Genomic DNA, 15,049 nt, shown 5'->3' on the forward strand with positions numbered 1-15,049 from the left:
TCTTTTGACCAAATTAAGCAATTCAATTTTTCACATATCTGGGGAATGACATATTATTCGCAGAGAGCCAATCCATAAGAACTTGCTTCTTATTAGACCAATTTGGAACTTTGTTTAATCGAATAGAGTGATATGAAGCGTTATCAATTATAACAACAGCATTTTTAGGAAGGTTTGGAATCAGTTTTTCTTCTGCCCACTTTTCGAAGATCGTAGAATTCATTTGCCAATGGTAATTGGCTTTGTATAGTAAGTTTGAATTCGGTAAAAAACCCATTTCTCCAACTGCACACAAAATTATTATGCGCCGCGAGGCATTTCCGGTTTGTAGCACTCCAAATTCTTCTTTAGACTGCCAACATTTTCCATAAGTTAAATTACTATCAATCCAAGTTTCATCTAGATACACAATCGCTCTTTTCTCCTCCCTGAAACGTCTTATTGCTCTCAAATACTGCATTCTAGATAAAGCAATGTCACTTTGCTCCATGATAAGTTTCCTTTTATTCTGGGACTTAACAAAATCCGATTTCATGAAGTATTTTCCTTAAAGTTTCTCTTTTCCAAGGAAAATTAATTTTTTCTTTAAGCACAGGAATCAATTTCTGATCAGTTGGCACTCTTTTCTCGACCACGTAAAATTTGTGAATAGTTCTTATAACGTCTACATCAAAATCATTCAAAGCTACGGTTTCGGTGGTTTTCTTTACGCTGGCACCTTTTTTTTTTTTTTTAGGAGATTTAAATTTTGGCTTACCTTCACCTTTTGATTCCCTACGAATTCTTTTAACAGTCGACCCCGATACGCCCGCAATTGCACTTGCACGTTTTATGACTTGAGAAAGGGGAACAAGGAGACGATTCTTTTTCGCAGAATGTCAGCACATTATTCAATATTCTTTTGCAAGAGCTACTGAAATGTTTAACAACAGAACTTGTTGACTGTACTGAATCCATCATATAAATTAATAATAAAAAAATAATGCAAAAAAAAAAAGTGACAACAAAAATCAAGCTAGTACTAGTACAGTGACAGACAAGAAAGCACGTGATTTCACGTGTTGGCGACCAATTCGTACATCCTTCATTTCTTTCTCCCCTTCAGCATGAATCGACTATTCTTGGCAAAATGCCAAGGAGAGATCTACAAATGGTGGGCGAACTATATATAGAACGCTGAGATAGGCCACAGGCAAAACTTACCTGATCAGAAAAACCTTTACATTATCTTTTTTAGTTGAAGTGAATTAGTCAATCTTATACGAGGTAGCAGAGTCTTTCGCCTCATGGACACTAGAGTTTTTCATCCTGCACAGGCAAATTGGCCATAAGAACACATACATATACCCTTTCCTATGGAGCACCAGTTAGTGGTACTGGCCCTTTTCATTCTTCCTCTTTTTTTTTTTGTACTTCCCATATGAGTCTTTTTTACTATCCTTTCTTCTGTACTCGCTGATCACTGGGATCCAATGCCTCACTGCTATGTTTGCTGTGCCATGCAACTCATTGACATCCAGAGAGGGGAATCCTGATAGTCTGGCACTACTTTGGTCCCTGCTTTGGCAAGATGGGTAGTCCTGGATGGCCTGGCCAGGATCAGTTGGCTAATGGATTATGTATACAGGTTACTTCACATGGCAAGGAAGAATTTAGACTAATAGTACTGCTATGAGTCCTCCCCCCCCCAGCTAACTTTTACATGGAACACTTTAAAAACAAAATACTTAGCTACATACAAGCCCTTAGTGTGGGTATGTTTTGTTGGTGATGTGTTTGCCATTTGGCCTCCTGGACAAGACGTCTTACCTTGGAATCTTTTTTTACTTACCTAAACTGCCAAAATTCACTCTACAGTAGAAAGTGAATCTAATAACTGTTTGCCTTTTCTTGACACATTAGTCACCTGGCTTTCAGATGGTTTACTATTTTTTTCTATTTATAGAAAACCAACACACACATGCACGCACGCACACAGACATCCACATAACCAGTCTCATCATCCAGCCCAGCAGTATGGTATTCTTAAAGCACATACACTATCTGTAGCCAGTGGCTACTGATCCTACAAAATAGATAAAATACTACATGGTATTTTCTTTCCCCTTACTTTTCCCTCCTCAAACACACAAGAACCAAACACCACTATTCCTATTCCCTATGTCAGAGGTACATCTGAAAAGATAGCCGAAGTACTAATAAAATATAACCTTCACACCACATTCAAACCACATATTAAATTAGCAACTCTGATCTGCTTTCCTAAGGATAAACTCCACCCTGCATATCCTGGAGTGTATGAAGTTCCATGTGACTGTGATTTTGCCTACTATGGACAGACAGGAAGACCTGTTAACATCTGCCTTGGAGAACATCAAAATATGTTATTATGGCAGGACTAGCAGATCACTCTTTGGATACAGTGTGCTTTGTAGAAGTCATTACAGGTCAGAAAGATTATTTTTAGAGGCAACCATGGCTATGAACCATTTTCCTAACCTAAACAAGCATGGTTGCAGTAATTTGTTGAAAATTTGGAAGACTGTTATTATTATTATTATTGTACGGGTACCTCCATGAAGTCTGAAGGCTCATTGCGGGAGACCCAAACTATCCACAATCTATCATACCTCTCCTTGAACCTATTTACAGACAAAGCACTCACAATGACTCTGACAACCTATTCCATTCATTTCACAACTCTCCAAGCAAAAAAAAAATCTAGTCCTTCACACCCCTACTAACTACACATTCATTCAACTTCCAGGGATGATCCATTGTTCTGGCCCCTCTAGTCAAGTGCTGAAACGTTTCCCCACCATCAATCCTCTAAAATCCTTTAAGCAACTTAAATGTTTCTATCATATACCCTCTTTTTTCTCCCATCAATCAAACTTCTTCAACCCACACACACCCTCATTCTATCCTAATAGGGAGCATTCCACAGACCACTCACCATCTTAGTCGCTCGCATCTGAATCCTCCACTGCTTCCTCATCCCCAAGAAACTCAGGAGACTAGACTTGAGCACAATAATCCAGATGTGGGTATATCAAGACCTTATAAAGAGGAATAACTTCATTATCTCTACTTTAATGTCTTCAGTAGCCAAGTAATCTTATGGGCTACCTTAGCAACCTTCGATATGTCCTCTAAACTTTCACTCTAGCATTCAAGAATGTGTCATCAGAGCTAATCTAAGGTGGTATAGCCACTCAAATAATATGGGTGAGGAAAGGTCAGCAGAACAGGCATTTCATGCCAAGTGGCAGGAAGGGAGACCCAGAAGAAGACCAAGGTCTGGGCAGATTAATTCAGTCAGAAGTGCCTTACAAGCACAGAATGTTAGATATGACAATATTGAAGTGTTTACAAGTAATAGATTGATTTGGAGGAAAATTGTTCATAGGAGATTAATAATAATATAAACTTAATCATGTAGTGCTGTCATTCTAACCTGAACACCCCTTGGGATATATATTTGAAACTGATGATGATGGACTTTAACTCTCTGTGTACCACCTAAATCTCTTGCTTCATCTATTAACATATGCTATCTTAAGATCAACTCCCAAATATCTGTAATACTTCTTTTTTACAACATTAGAGGGCACCAAATTAGAACTTGAGATCTTTTATACATTTGAATTGGGCCACTTACTTATTTTTGTCTGTTAACTGTAACATGTAATGTTCTCTGATGGTTTGCAATCCAGTGAGATTTAAGCCAGTTAATAAATATCTTTTTTTTTTATAATTTAGTTGATTTGGTGTTGTAATATCATTAAAATAATTGTGAATAACATTCAATACCTAAGCTTGTCTATTAGATTTAAGATCTACTGTTGATGTTACTCATCATCATCATAATCATCAAATTCCTGTACACTCTTAGGGGGAGGTACAAGATATTATGATAGTACTACGTGAAATAAGTTGCACCATTACTAACTTCCAATCAACAATTTTCCTCCAAATTAATCTGTTGTCTGTCAAGACTCCAACATTATCTCATATTGCTGTCTTCTAAGGTATTAATCCACCTACAACTTGGTTTCCCTCTGGGACTTTTTAGTGCTAACCTGGCAAAGAACACTTATTTTGCTTTTTTTTTTTTTTTTTTTCCTCTCTCCCATTCTGATTAAGCGACCATACCATTATCTCTGCTATGCTGATTACTAACGATGGCAAGTTCTTTCCTAATATCCTCATTGGAGATACACTCTCCATTTCTGTATTATTTCTAAATACTCTAAATTTTCTTTATCTACTTTTACCCAGCTTTCTTTTTTAATATGATACTGTCTTTTTTTAATTATTTTTAACTGCTTATATTTCATTGAATTTCAAATTAGCATCATCAGAGTACAACACACTTGTATATGCGATAGTGAGTAAGTGAAACAATACAATTGCAATGGACAAAAGATCTGAAGTCCTATTTTTGGTGCCCTCTAATGTTGTAAAAAAAATTACAGCTATGTGGGAGTTGCTCTTAAGATAACAGTCTCCTAAATTTTTGGCAAATTAATGCAACCACATTTGTTCAGGTTAGGAGAATTCTTCAAAGCCATGTCTGACTCCAAAAAGAATCTTTCGGATCTGTAATGACTCCTAAATAGTACATTCGTTTTCTTCCATCTAATCCTGTGTGAAGGAGTGTCCAAGGCATGGTCTGCCAATCCTGACTTGCCATAGTAATAGTAGCAAATGTATTTTTTATGCTCTTCCAAGCAGATGTTTACTGATCTTCCTATTTGCCCATAGTAGGCCAAGTTGACATCCTCCTGGAAGAACATAAAAGATATTTCACTACTATTACTATGGCAAGGACTGGCAGACCACTGCTTGGACACTCCTCAACTTATAGCTTAAATAGAGACTATGTATTGCTCGATATAATGTTCCATTTATACCATGAACTGCAACGTTTTGAACAGCTTTCCTCTTGGCACCTTCTTATATGTCTTTTCTAGATCTACAAAACTTTAACCTTGTTATATTCTCATGATTTCTTAGTCATTTGTCCTAAAGTGAAACTCTGATCCTGACAACCTCTATTTGTCCTGAATCCAGCTTGTTCTTCATTAAGCATCCCTTCCACAAACATATCCTTATCCTTCTCTGTCTATAGGAAACCCATCCACATTGGAAAGTGTATGCATCCATCTTTCACATCGAAACCTTAGCAAATCATTCTAGAACCGTTTATTTTGACCATACTAGTGTACAAAAATCTGTCGCATCCTGGACAATATTTTTAGCCAATGGCTTTTTTCTTCATAAAATCAGCAAAACTTTTTGTTCATTCTCTAAATCCAATCCCACTCCCCAAAATTCGGAATACAAAAATCCATTGCCATTTCCTATATCCAGGACACCTGAGCAAAAATTTCACATCTGCTAAGAAAGTATAACATACAGACCTCCTTCATTCCATACCAAAAACTAGCTGTCCTTATCCTCTTAACCAAAAGATCCACTCCATCATCTGTACCATCATTTGGTCGGGTGCATCCCTTGCTTTTGCACACTATCCTGCTTTGGACATACATGAAGAAACAGCAAATATCTGGTTGGAAGAACACTGGAACTATACCCACTACTTGCAATACATCTGTTCTTTGTAACAGACTGCATTATAGATACTGGTCACTGGATTCATTGGAGAAAACCTCCCTCTTTTACAGGAACAGATATAAATCTGAGAGAGAATCTGTCTCGGCATTTCATCATATGCCAAACTCAATATTTCAGCCTGCTCACTTTACCTAAAATCTGGGAGACTGATCATGAGTCCTTCAGCAAGTTTCCATCATTGCACCTATAGAGGACTCCAGTTAGGACTTCAGGATCCTGCCATTCATACCCAGTCTGTGTTTGCTTTTTTACCAGTGTGCTTGCATGCACATGCTCAGTGTTTGTGCTCATGAAGATGCCTAGGTGACCCAGCTGAAATATTGGCATAATTTATTATCTGTAGATGTGTGCTTATTCTACTAAACATCAACATGATCCGTACCAGATTGAGTATTTCTGGTTTAATATTATCTCTTCCCACCTGCCTTTCTGCATTTCAAATTCTGAAAACTTTTCTACTCCCAGTACTGGAAGGCACTCTAGACTGTGTTTCTTCTGTTTTCCACTATTCTCTCAATGCTAAATAGTAAAATTTTTAAATAATTTTTATACATTTTGAAAGTAATTACTTTACACTTCTAGAATATGTTCATCTTCAGTTTTTGTCTTTTTTAACCCTGATCTCTTTTACAGTACATTATCCATTTCTAAGCTTTCTCCATTTCTGTATTTCGAAATCTTACTACAACTTTTGTTTATCTACTTTTACCCAGCTTTCTTTTTTCCCTCCCTAAGATCCATCCATGCTGACTGACTTGTCATGGAGTAAGTTTTTTTTGCATTAATCAGATTTTTTTATTCTCCAGGATGGTTTTTACTCCTTGAGTGCATGAAATTCAGATTTTTCTATCCATGTCAGTAACTTCACATTCTTCTTTCAACCAGTCAATGTTTACTTCATGTTTTGCCACTCATTCTGTAATACTTGGCTTTTGTTTTCAAACTTCTTTAGTTTTTGTACCAATAACATTTGTATATGTCTGCGATTCACACCAGTTCTTCAACTTTTATTCTTTTCAAAACTTTGGCATATATTTTCCTTTTCTATGCAATACACTTTCTTTTCCTGCTTAACACATAAGTGGTGGTAGCTCTACAATTTTTTATCCTAGAATAATCTGAAATATGACTATCAACAATAGCAGTCATGAAGACTTGTTTTGTGTGCATTCTCTTCATGTGAACATGTGTACGTTTTATATTTGAACATGATGTTAGTAATTACTAGTTCATGTCCTGAGCAAGTACTTACCATTATTATTAGGTTTGCTCTTTTCTCCAAATTTTCCCAAAATATTTCTGTGTCTGTGACTGATATTCAACTCTTTTTATGTAGTTTAAGTCCATTGATGTTAACAAAAACTATCTTTTCCTTTTCTTTGTCACCTAGTACCTCAAATTTCTTTGCTTTTTCCTAACTGTTTCTTTCCTTAGGTCTGTAGACACAAACAAGTCCTGCTATTCAATTTACCATTAAATTTGTCTATATCACTCTGCCTGCAAGAGCTTTCTCATTTGAAAAGTTTATCTTCATGTTTAGCATTGAATATTACAGTAGGTCCACATGCTTTGCTGTTATGTTCTTGTGTGTAGGATTAATAGAAAAAAAAGTGCCTGAATATCATCATATACTTATTATTTAGGAAGATTTTAACATTTTTCATCTTGTTAGTCACAATAACATACTTTTTATCAACTGGTATTTTTCTAATTCCTCTGCTGTATTTCTTCAGTTTTGTTGAATTTGAGGTTGTTCAGTAGCTGACTTTTCACTGTTAAACTGAATGGCCTGGCCTGCATTACCCTTAAACATATATCATCATATTTAGGTATTTGTTAAGCCAATATAAAATGCAATTTGGTTAGATAAGTTCCAAATCACTGCCTATTCCTGTGTGTTCATTAACTAGGTTGATAATGGAGTATGAGAAGATGAAGATTGCACATTGGAGCTAAAGACCTGGTCAGTTCTCTATAACCTTCAAAGATATATTCCTCTGAATTATCTAGCTTTAATCCTTAAGTGTGACCTGTTCTGATACCCAGTATTTTTGAAAAAAGGAGCATATTATATTAGTATATATTATTATTACATGACACCTCCAAGGAGTCCAAAGACTCATCGAGGGATGGCACCTACTCTACAGCTTTCCATCCCCACACCACTACGTCATCCACCAACTACAGTGAACTGCAACTACCATCTCATCTACACCAATGTCATCTACTGCCCACCACAACACTAGTATTTTCACAGACAATCACAAACATCCATGCCCATGGCAGGATTTGAACCTACAGCTTTTTTGGCTGGAGAGCAGATATGCTAACCATTTGGCCAACCAGGCTGGTAATATATTATATTCAAAGTTCAGAATCCTCTGGAGTAAAATATTACCTTATGGAAATTCTACAGAATATTATATTACTGGATGATTATGCAAACAATAGGATAATATTAGACAAAACAATAAATAAAATATATTCTTTGACAAACGAAGATTTGACATATTTTTTTAATTTTTTAGAATTTCCTCTTGTATTTGTGGATAAAAAGGAAGCTTTGATGGCTGTTAAAAAATACAAAGGTGCTCGTTTTAAAGTGTTTAACGATAAAGAGGATGCAATTAGTTTTGCTTCCCAACCTTCTGAAATGTTGCTTTCTCCTTTATCAAGAAGAATGTCATCTCCTGAACTTAATGAAAATTTAGGTATGTCTTATTTATGTATCACATTATTTTATCACAGTGGAATGAATTCACTTATAAATAATACAATATTTAATTTATCTTTTTTCTAGTTTGTGATAAAACTATAGAAATCATAACTGCACTTGTTAAATACATCTTTTTAATATAATTAGTTGATGTTCTTCTACATTTAATATTTTTTTACAGGATATAATTTCAGACTTTTTATAACAATTGAAAATTTGAATCCCAGTGTGGTTATGAATGTTTGTGAAAGATTTTAGGTTGTAGCTTAATTCCATTGAACAATGCAAGACCACTGCTCTCTTTATTGCAGACCTAAAGTGGCTTGAAAAAAGTTTCGTGAATGGTCTCTGAAGCAGGGTTTCCAGATTATCTACTCCAGCCCACCCGGTGCATATACTAATGTATAATATGCTAACAGGTTTTCATGAGATGGAATTATATTAAAAAAAAAAGAAAAAAAAGTAGTGTTTGAGTTTATAGGTACTTTCGAAGCCTTATTATATTTTAAAGTGCAGCTGACAGTGCCATAGCATAAAATGATAATTGCTGCTAGCATGATGTTTAAAGAATATAATACTGAGCAGTGGGTGGATATGCGTGTGTGTGTACTTGTATACAATGCATTTGCTATTGAACATAAGAAACTTGTGGGTGGAAAGCAAGAATAGTGAGAGAATGTCTCAGAAGTGTTAGGAAAGGGAGTTTTGTGTCTAAAGCAAAGCAGCAGTGTGCTGAATATTTCTGACCAAAGGTACAAAAACATGGTTAGAGAATGAAGCAAAAAATACAGGAGTAAGTGAAGATTAACAAAATAAAAATGATGGGATAAACATGAAATAAAAATAACAAAATAAAAATGATGGGATAAACAAAATAACATGAAAGAAGTAAAAAATGAAGGAAACAGTGACATAGATATAATGAGCAAAATAGCACCTCTCTAAAGAAAGAAATTATGGTATTCATAATTTCTTTCTTTTTTTTCTTTCTGTCTTTTACTTGAAGGAGAGTATGAAAGAGAAAGAAGGACAGACAGGGAAAGTAAGAAGCTAGTATTGTGATTAAATGATCAAATGCATACATGATGATTATGATAAAATTGTGTTTTTTCTAGAATGAAGATTAAAACGTTAAGTGCCACTATTAAAATATAAAAATGAAAAAAGTGAATAGTTTTTGGAGGCATAAAGAATTTAGAAGGTGACATGAATGGAAGCAAGAGGATATGATACTTAATTGGTTGTTAGCATTGCATTGGAAATCATCATCAGACTGCCTAGCCAGGATCAAGAGGATAAATCGGGTTATAATTAAACGGATGAGTACAATAATCAAGAAAGCATTGCAAAAGAAGAAAATGTTGTGGAGGGAATATACATAAAAGGTGATCAGCAGGTGCCTGAACAGTACAAATCACAGGTAAGAAAGACATCATGGTAAGGAAAGCACAGTCTGATTATGAGGAAATTAGCTAAGCAGGCTGAAAGGAATTCCAAAGAATTCTTTTTACTGTGAAGGAAAGGGAAGAATGATTATGGAAAGAGAACTTTAATGAAAGCAGATGGTAAGGAGATGACAAGAAAGAAGTGTTGAATTACTGAGTGATCACTTTGTGAATGCATATCATCTAGATGGAGAAAAAAATGCAGCCTGATGTTACACCGACTGACATGAGAACAGAGGTGGATGAACTTTAAGATATTAAGAAATTTCAATCAGAAAACATCCATGGAATTGGATGGAATATTGGGCCCATGTTTTATAAGAAAGTGCAAGAGAATAATGGCTCTGCTCCTGACTGTGATGTTTAATTAAATCTCTGCACTGGTAACTTGAAGAATGGAAAAAGGACAAAATTATTCTGTTTTATACAGCAGGTTCAGTGATAGGTAGCAACTTATAGTGATCAGTATCTCAGGAGTGGTGAGTTAAGATTAGAAAAGTTGGTTAAGGACAGAATTTGGAATAGGTGGATAGAAATACAATACTCTGTTGAGACAGGAGAGAAAGCATGGCTTTGTGAAAGTGATGGCAGGGGGATTAAGTCTTGTGGAGTCTTATTATGTAAAATAGAGCAAATGTGGATGGACATGAAGTTTGTATCATGGATAAGCATGTGGCTGATGAACAGCTATCAGAGTGAAGTAAAGGTCCTTGTTCTCCAATGTTTCATGATTTCATTTCTTGTATTTAAACTTTTTGGGAATTTTTTGACATCAACCAAACTGCAACTGACTTCATAAAGGGTTAAGAACACACTGACAAATAAGGATAATAACTTTTTTTTTTATCTGGACTAATATGCACACATTTGGTTTACTGGGTTTCTTTCATTTCTGACAGTGAGGTCTAGATGTAATCAAAATGACTAGTCTGTGGAAAGCTTCTCCCTATATGGATAGATTCAAATGATTGTGGGTTACAAAGTTTGATAGGCAGTAAGTAGCAATATGATAATAAAAACATATAAGTTACTGACTAGGTGCTGAAGAAAGTTTGTACATGACAGGTTGGGAGAGAATAAGGGATTTCCTTTCTCCAAGAAGCATGCTATAGAAGAGTATAGTTTGCAAGGTGGAGTAACTTTTTTTTTATATGGAGAGTAGTGAAGGAATGGAATGAGTTGCTAGAGATAGCTGTGAGTGCTTTTCAGTGAATGATTTTGAAGAGATGCCTATGCAGTAGTAATAATAATGGTGTGTTTATAAAATTATTCTATAAACAATACTATATATTTTAAACATTGAACTCATCATCATTATTATTATGTGAATGCCTCTTTAATTAAAAAAAAATCTGAATAAAAGAAAGTTTCTTTCAACTTTTCTGTTAGAGCTGAAAGTGGCCTCCAACTTACAAAACAAAGAGGTAAAGGAAGTGCCAAGTCCTTATTCATAGACTTTGAATCTAACGTTAGAGAAAAGCTAGATAATTATGAAATATTTTAAGAGATCAATGGTAATTCCATAATAACTGCCGTAATTCTTTAAATTAGTAATTAAAACTTGTTAGTGCCCTATAATCTAATTTAACTCTTGGAAATATTTCTGCCTATATCAATGAAATTATTTGCTTTAATGCACTTAATTCGTGGTATTTCATTATATCTTCATTCAAAAATAATTTTTACTCTTGAATCTTTTTTAAGTTGACCTTTTTGAAGGATAAATTAAAAAAAAATGGAGTGATTTATATTTTCTTATTTGGTAATTGTGATTATCATTATTGATTAGCAGCATAGTAATTACAACAGATTTAACTGCTATTCATAATACAGAATTTATACTCTTTTCATCTGTTATGATGTTTTATAATGAAACAATTTTGATTGATAAAAGTAAGCGTAGCTGTTCAGATTATGCTTACTTATGTGTTCTCAGTTATCATTCCAGTATTTCATAAATAAGTATCAGTCATCATAAGTAATTGCAGAATGGCATCCAAATTTCTCTGGAAATTCTGTTCAATCAGGAACTGAAAAAGAGCTTCTGTATGATCTTTCCTTTTTTGTATATCTGCTGTGACTGCATAATTTAGTTAAAATGAAATCTATTCTCAATGATTAAACTAATAACATATGTATACAAATTACACACCTTCAGTATAAATGCCATTTTTCTTGTGACTTGAAATTCAAAAACACGAATGGTAATTGAACTTGAATGTGCTTATATAGATGTCTATTTCATCATTTTTGGGGGTACTGGCTCTTGGATTTGAATTCCTCCCCCTCTCCACCACAAGGTGGGGAGGAATGTATAATGTATGTTTCAATCGCCAGCTATTATTATTATTATTAAATGTTATTTATAGCAACCAAACTTCCTCTAAAATTTCTACATGAATTAAATAGTTGCTTATAAACTAGAATCATTGAGTAACTAATTACTTAATAATACTCAGATGTAAACAAAAAACACTATCAATATAAATCACCTATTATCTATATATGATTTCTTGGCCTGGTTGGTGTATCTACTCTACAGCTAACAAGCAGTGAGTTTGAATCTTAACTTAGGCATTCATCTTGTGAATTTCTCATTCATTTAGTATCCATGTATACCATGAGGTACACTACTGAAGGTAAGGATTAGTAAGGTTAGTATGTCAGAAGTCCTGTTGCTTCTCTACATTAGTTAACTACCTTACCAGCCATTATGGATCAAATATGCATCCTCATAAACTTCATATCCATCATATTTCAATGTAATATCAATGGTATTACAATTTTAATATGCACTTTGCATACATGATAACCTTGATGTCTATAGACATCTTGGCCAGTAGCATATGACCTGTGTGAGAATTTACTCCTGGTTATCTAGCCTTAAGCAACCCAAAATTAGAATTTGAAAGAAAGCCACAAAGAAAATCATAATCTGCAGACAAGCCACATTCTTTGGATCAAACAAAACATAATTTTAGATATACCAGTGTAAAATAATAAAGCTGATCTTTGGGTAGCAAAGAGATGATGAGAACTTTAATTGCACCTCATTGTCAGAACATATGAGACTAACTAAGCCAAATAATTATACCAGTAACCAATTATGCTAAAACACTACTTTGATGCTAATTACTGAATAGACATTCATATGCATATCAGAAAAATAGATAGACAACTAAAATACATATTAATACACTATGTACAATCCACTCTAAGCTTCTGTATCCCAGATGTGTTAAACTGCCATTAAAAAAAAATCTTGAAAATTACACTAAAAAAACACTATACTGTAATGACACAGATGTATTCTGTGTCATCACATACATTACAGACATAATTAAAAAAAAAGCACTATTTGAGTTCAGGCTTTCTGTGTTATCTTTGGATAAGCTTAACACATACTTTGAGGGTGCATGCTGATACATATTCCTCATCCAGAAGCAATATTATAAAAGTGAAAAAATTTCATATATTGTATAAGCATGGTATACATGTTATATATGCAACAGTTTAGCATCAAATCTATAAAAGAAATATTAGAATTTCATTTCAAGCTTTATTGTACATATATACATTACACATAGTTTAAATACATATAACCTATGTAGCTGTACATGTATGTGTATATGTAAGTATATCAGAAACCCTATCACTTGAAAAATAGTTGTTTTCATCAAATGGAATACTCGAATAGTAAAGTTTGATTGATTGAAAATAATTGTTTTTCAAGGATTCCATGGCATCACTGGATTCCTTATTTTTTTATGTCAGACAAAAATGATTGTCAGACATGCAAAAATGTTTTGGGAAAATTTGGAGCAAATTTTCCCAAAAAGAGCAAAGCTAATAATAATGGCAAATACCTGTTGGATTTCTGCTCAGGACATGAACTGGTTGTTACTAATACCATGTTCCAACATAAAAATGTGAAAAAATTCACATGGAGAGAAGAGGAAAGGAATAAGAAAAGTCTCATTGACTATGTTTTTGTTGATAGTGATGTTTTCCCACAGGTGCAGGACACTGGAGTGTACAGAGGATTTGAAATTGGAAGTGATCACCATTTAGTCTTGAGCAGGATGAAATTGAATTTCATATTGCAAAGAAGAACATGTAAGAAAGTTTTAAAGAGAATAAAAGTTGAGCAGCTCTCAGATGTGAACTGTAGACTAAAATACACAAATATTATTCATGAAAAAATGAAAGAGTTTGAGAGTAGGAACCGATCCTTGGAGATTCAGTGGCAAGCCCTGAAGAAAACACTAATTGATTCAGTTAGAAAGGCATGTGGTGAGGTTGTGTGCAAGGATAGAACAATCAAAACTCCATGGTGGACACAGGAAAAGAAAACATATCAAAAGTTCCTGGCAAATAATTCAGCTTGTGTTCTTAGAGAACACAGAGACAAATGTAAGAAAGCTAAACAATGTGTAAAAATGGCTAAACAAAAGTCATGGGAGGACTTTGGCAAGAACATAGAAAATAAATATCAAGAAGGTGGCAAGATATTCTGGAAGTTGTTGAAGAAGTTCAGAAATGGAGGAAAGAGTGCTATAAAAGGAATTAGAGATGATAAAGGTGACATGAAAATAGAAGAAAAAGATATCCTTGAAGTATGGAGTAATTATTTTGAAAAACTGCTAAATGAAAGAAGTAGTGATGACAGCACAGTGGTAAAAAACACTGACTAGGCATGCCGTCAGAAATAAATATCCATACTTGAAGTAGAAAAAGCCATCAAAAGCCTGAAATGTGGAAAGGCAGTAGGAGCCGATGATATTTGACCAGAAATGCTAAAGTATGGAGGTATAAAAGTCGTAAAGTGGCTGCACTGCATAATTCAGAAGACCTGGACAGAGGGATGAATTCCAGATGATTGGAGTAGAACTCTCATAGTACCCATATATAAAAAAGGAAATAAAACTGAATGTGAGAATTACAGAGGTATATCCCTACTGAGTGTTCCTGGTAAGATATATGCAAGTAGACTTGAGAAATGGTTGAGAAGGATTGTGGAAGAGAACTTGGTGAAGAACAAGCTGGATTCGGGTCAATTTTCGAGGCTATCAGAATCGGATAGTTGAGAAAAAATGAGAATATAACACAGATCTGTATTTAAGTTTTGTAGATCTGAAAAAGGCATATAGCAAGGTGCCAAGAGAGAAGCTATTCCAAACGTTACAGTTATATGCTGTTAATGGAGCATTATATCAAGCAATACTTAGTTTTTATTTGAGTTGTAAGT

General features: G+C 34.4%; 1 protein-coding gene across 1 annotated transcript in view; it reads left to right on the plus strand.

Annotated features, from left to right (window-relative positions):
- Window positions 1-15,049, plus strand: part of Ankle2 (ankyrin repeat and LEM domain-containing protein 2) — a 181,885-nt gene that overhangs the window by 13,611 nt on the left and 153,225 nt on the right. The window contains exon 3 of the mRNA XM_090394536.1: window positions 8,169-8,351. Coding sequence (XP_090250662.1) covers window positions 8,169-8,351 — 183 coding nt within the window. The remainder of the gene's footprint in view (window positions 1-8,168; window positions 8,352-15,049) is intronic.

Source organism: Typopeltis vanoorti, chromosome 6 (assembly GCF_054136105.1).
Source record: "Typopeltis vanoorti isolate ZY-2024b chromosome 6, IOZ_Tvanoo_1.0, whole genome shotgun sequence".
NCBI lineage: Eukaryota > Metazoa > Arthropoda > Arachnida > Uropygi > Thelyphonidae > Typopeltis > Typopeltis vanoorti.